General features: G+C 41.1%; 1 protein-coding gene across 1 annotated transcript in view; it reads right to left on the reverse strand.

Moving 5' to 3' along the window:
* CHRNB4 (cholinergic receptor, nicotinic, beta 4 (neuronal)) overlaps positions 1 to 4,498 on the reverse strand; it is a 12,433-nt gene extending 7,935 nt beyond the window's left edge. The window contains exon 1 of the mRNA XM_009075222.1: positions 4,294 to 4,498. Coding sequence (XP_009073470.1) covers positions 4,294 to 4,339 — 46 coding nt within the window. The 5' untranslated portion in view covers positions 4,340 to 4,498. The remainder of the gene's footprint in view (positions 1 to 4,293) is intronic.
* Positions 4,499 to 5,193: the final 695 nt, after the last annotated feature.

Here is a 5,193-nt window from a genome sequence, read left to right on the forward strand (position 1 = left end):
ATAGTTTTTTTAATGACTGGGGACTCTTTGGCAGTTTGTGATGTTTCAGAATTTGAAAACCTGAGGCAGTCTCTAAGCCTTACTTTATGTGGAAGCAAAACCTGATTTGTGGACTAGCACAAATCCTGCAAATCTTGCCAAAGCAAGAGTGCAGTGATTGCAAAACACAGTATCTACAGGTTATTATCAAGCAAGCCTGAACATCTTCCATGGAGCAGAACAGTTTCTGGCACAACCCCCAGAGGTAACTGAATCTGTTCTCATGTTCTTGCATGTGCTTTTTAAAGCCAACCTAGTGGACTTTTCAAACCACTATTGACCACATGATAATATTGATAGCTAAGGTCCTGGTAATGTCCTGCTGACAGAATTGACCCAGAGAGATTGTGTTGTATGTCAAGCAGTTCTATGCTGTGCTATACAGCTGATGGTGATGGACACAGGTGTTCATGACAGCAGGTTCCAATCCAATTGGTAGAACAATTCTGTAGGAAAGGTCACTTAATTCAACTCCCCTAATTCAACTGTAGATATTGCAGAACCAAGGGCAGTGTCCCTACAGCCTATTTGCTTCATTATTCCCCAGAGCAGTTCCACACAGTAAAAACCACTGGCCATGCAAGTGTTTTAAATTTGGGGTACATTAATTTGTTCTGGTCTTATTTTTGTGTTGTAGCCTATCCATGAGATCCAGAGAAAGGTGAAAGCCAGGATCAAATAAGCAGCCAAAGTCTGCATTTCTAGAAGGTGCATAGTCTCCATGTGAACTGGACTGGCAATTGCTAGAGCAAACAAGTCTCTCTTGGAACTTGGTGGTTCTGAATCTAACTCAGGTTAAAAAAAATACCCTAAGTATTTGTTTCTGATCCAGTAAGAAAGTGTAGATGTAAAAGGAAACATTATCAAACAGAGATTTCACCTCTAAGAATGTCTCTTACTAGGGCTCTGTGGAAAGGCTGAGATAAACCCCAAGCTTGATTTAATTCTTTTAAGACCAACATATGCTACAGCACTGGTAGCCCAAACTTTGTTGCATATACTTAACCATAACAGTGTCCTCAGAATAGGCTTCTCAGATGCTTCCCAGGCCATTTGGGAAAACGGATTTGGATGAATGCATCTGTGTTTGTTGCATCAGTTTGGGTTTTTTGAGTTACGCTTGCTTTATACCTCCCTAGGACCATGTGAGATATAAATATTACATTTATTCTCACTGTAAGCTGCCTAATCAAAAGCTTATCAAGCTAGGGCTATGCTGAGTCTTGCTAAGCTCCAGGTTCTGGTTTTTTTCCTTGTGTATTGCAGTGAAGGAAGAGCTAAATTTGATACTGTGCAGAAAATTCCATGTTCTAGGAATGAATCATTCTGTGTTGGTAAAGACAGGTTAGAATCCTGTGGTAGTTAAAGAGAGAATCTTTGTAAAATTTATTTCAGGTTAGAATTTTGTAGTAGTTAGAGAGAATCTTTGTAAAATTTATTTCATCTGTGGTTTTATGTTGGTTCTGTTTGTTGGGGTTGTTAACAAACGTTCCCACTGTTGCACAGGAAAGTGACATAAGCAGAGAGGACTAATTCCAATATAAATAAATTGCCATGGGTTTGTTTCATTGAGTGGGCACTGAATGCTGTTAGCAAAGATTGGTTTGTAGTAGTTAGAGAGAATCTTTGTAAAATTTATTTCATCTGTGGTTTTATGTTGGTTCTGTTTGTTGGGGTTGTTAACAAACGTTCCCACTGTTGCACAGGAAAGTGACATAAGCAGAGAGGACTAATTCCAATATAAATAAATTGCCATGGGTTTGTTTCATTGAGTGGGCACTGAATGCTGTTAGCAAAGATTGGAACTGTTAAATATGTGTTCACTGTGTTGCTGCCTTTGTCCAGAAATACTTCAGAATGGAAAGTATTTGCTGAAAAGGGAGTAAGAGGGAGAAACTACAGAATATTTGCAGAAAGCTAATTCTGGATTTGTAATAAGATTTTTCTCCCAAACCTGGTTTGGGCAATCACAGTCCTCTGGTCTGCAAATCAAAACATCCTGTGGGGTCTGCATGTCTGATGAGAACAGCTCAGATTTCCAAGTACTGACTCTGCTAATAAACTTTATGCGGATTTCATGCCAAGCTACGACTTCATTCTAAAAAAAAAATTAAAAATCATTTGTTTAGCACCGATTATCTGTTCTTAGGGAAAGTATTACTGTAAGGAAGAATTCTGTATAGAGCTGCCAGCCCATCCCAACCTTTCTGAGGGAATAAGGACGGGCAGGGGTGGAAGGGGATGCTGTCCCACCTCCCTCTGAGCCTGTCACACACCACCAGATGTCAGCCCTGCTCTGCCACGCAGCTGCTGGCGCCAAGCGCTCGTAAATAACGGGAAAAACGGACAGATTCCTCTAGCATTTTGAGCATCTCTTTCCCATTAACAATCTCCTATCAAACAGAATCACCAGACATTCAGGTTCATCCGTATGAGCACCTCCTGCCAGCACCAACAATTTGGAGCTAACTCCTCTGCTGCCTCCCAGAGCTGGAAGAAATGGGAGTGCAGTTTCCCACATAAACTGGTTTCTCTCCAAATAGCAGTAATCACCATAAATGTCACGGGCTGATGCTTTTAGACAAATGATTGTAACAAAGCAGTCCTAATTTGGGGGTGGAGGAGTTTTGTACACTGAAAGCAGGAACAGAGAAAACACACTGGGTGGATCCTGTGCTAGGGAGGTTATTTTAGCTTCACTGGACGTGCTGCACATCTGCTCCGTGACAAGCAGAGCAATTGCCACATAACTCGCAGTCCACATTCTTCAGTAAGTTTGTTTTCCCTGCTGGGAGTATGGGCATTTTAAAAAAAAGCATCAGGATGCTTCCAGTTTCAAAGCAGGAGAAACAAACCCACAGACTTCATTCACTCCCCTGTGCAAACCTTCCCTTTTGTCTAATAGAAATGCATGAAAGGAAATAACTAGTCATCCTGTGCTAAGGTGTTTGTTTTCAGTGCAATGCCAAATTTGTGGAGTGATTTCCACAGAAAAGAATTAAGGAGCAGTGCTGAGGGATACAAGCAAGTCCAGGGTTAGCACTGTCTGTGCTTCAGAATGTCACATAAGGCATTTTCTTTCTGTTTCCCTGAGTTGTTATCCTAAGTGTTGAATTTGCATTTGTTCAGAGATAATAGTGCAGAATATGTTGTCATTTTAATTTTTTCCCTCTCTCACCAATAACTTCTGTTGACTACAGTGACATACCATATTCCCATCTGTAATTAGAAAGGAGCAAGTGAGAAGCAGTGATGAGACAGCCCCATTATCTCCTCTGAAATGACTTTTACTGCTTAGCATACTCTGGCACTGAAAGATCTTCATAACCTCTTAGAACGACACTGATCTGGAATGCTTATTGTTGCAATGGAAGTAGTGGTGAGTTTACTGCACTTTAAAGACAGTTTTAATTTTTATGCTGCAAGTGGTGCAAATCCAAATGAAATACAACTGGTTTAGCAGTGTATAATCAAAGACTCTCAAGTGGGCCCTCACCCTTCATTTGTGACAAAGCAGATGTTCCCTAAAGTTGCTGCTCAGTGATTGAAGGAACCAAACAACTGTGAGATGAATAGGTAATTGTTGGAAACGTGTGATCTCTGGCTTAGTTTAATTTCAGGCAGTTTCTCTCTGAGCACTTCAGTGGAGTTTCTCCATGGTAAGTGCACTATTTCCTGCTGCTGTCAGGCTGTTCATGTTGGCTAAAACATATGGGAGAAATCCTGACAGACTAGAGAAAACATTCTTGCAGTATGCTTGCTTTTTTTTAGTGTTTATTTCCATCTTACAACTTAATTTAAACTATTTGCATGCTAATCAAACAATTAGGAAGTAGGAACTTTGCAAAAATACATGAACTTGAGCAAATAAGTGTAGAGGGATGAGATCTGTCTTATTTATGGTTCATGTCATGGTTCATTTTTTTCACCCTCTGTGCAATATCTGCTTTTCCCATCACAGATGATCCTGGGAGCATGTAAAGGGATATTATTTAGTGATTATCATTGTCATCTCCCGCAGTTCTGTCATTTCATATCCAACTTAACTGTCTGTCCACAGCCACCATAGTGCATTTGCTGATACCAAACAAGCCCAAAACAACCCTAAAATAAGCAATTTTACGCATCTCCTGAAAGTCTGCAACCTCCCAAGGTGATAGTGACAAATTGCCAGGGAGTTTCTATCCTAGCCCTTCCTCCTAGCCCCAAAGCTCTCACTGCTCTGAAGCTGATCTGAAAGAAAAGGTCACTTACCGTTAAAACAAAAGCAGCTCATTACAAAGAGAAAGAGGGTGTACATCTTCCTCACGGCAGGAACGAGAAGAGGTGGATTACTGTTCTTCAGTTAAGAGAGCTGGCAGTAGGCTCTGTCATCAGGGATGCCCAAGGAAGAGATGTAAAAGCAAACCTAAATCTTGGAGGTATTAAATGCCTGGAAAGAGCCAGGCAGTAGGACCTGCCAGAAGCATTCTGCAAAGTGGAGTTTTCGTGAGCATAGTGGTCCCTCCCCCTTTGCAGCTGTTTAAAGAGCTTTGTGAAGAGGAAAAGCACATAAGAAGAGGCAACATAATGTGATAACGTTGGAAAAGAGGAAATGAAAGAGCAAGCTAAGGAACATGATGTGCAAAACACAACTGCTTAATTCTTGCTGCTAGGTAATATTTTGAAGGCTTTCGGATTAGCAAGTGCAGTAGGTGGGAAGAGCTGTGTGGGAAGAGCTGGACAGGACTTTGTGCCATAAAACCTGTTAGGTAAAGACATGGCAATAAATTGTAGCCCCAGCAAAGGGTAATTTTCTGTGTCAGGAGGGAAAGTTTATTGCTTACTGCCCATCCTTTTGCACTCCAAGGCCCACACGTGTGATCTCTTTAAACTAGAGCTCCAAAAAGGTGTTTGGGAGCAGCAGAAGAGGAATAGAGAATTTGTTGTCATTAGCATCTGACAAGACTTTTAAAAGCAAGTTAAAGCAACCTGTTGTGAAGCAGCAATAGCCATAAAGACACTCCAGAGGATAATTGGAGAAAGTCTTCTTTTAGAGCTGAATGGTTATTCAGCAGAGTGAGATGTGTTTTGGGTCTTGCCCCGGGAACATCTGTGTAGAACGAAGGATTCCCAGGAGCTCTTCAAAAAGCTCACAGCTCTTTATCATGAGAA

Source organism: Acanthisitta chloris, unplaced genomic scaffold (assembly GCF_000695815.1).
Source record: "Acanthisitta chloris isolate BGI_N310 unplaced genomic scaffold, ASM69581v1 scaffold3205, whole genome shotgun sequence".
NCBI lineage: Eukaryota > Metazoa > Chordata > Aves > Passeriformes > Acanthisittidae > Acanthisitta > Acanthisitta chloris.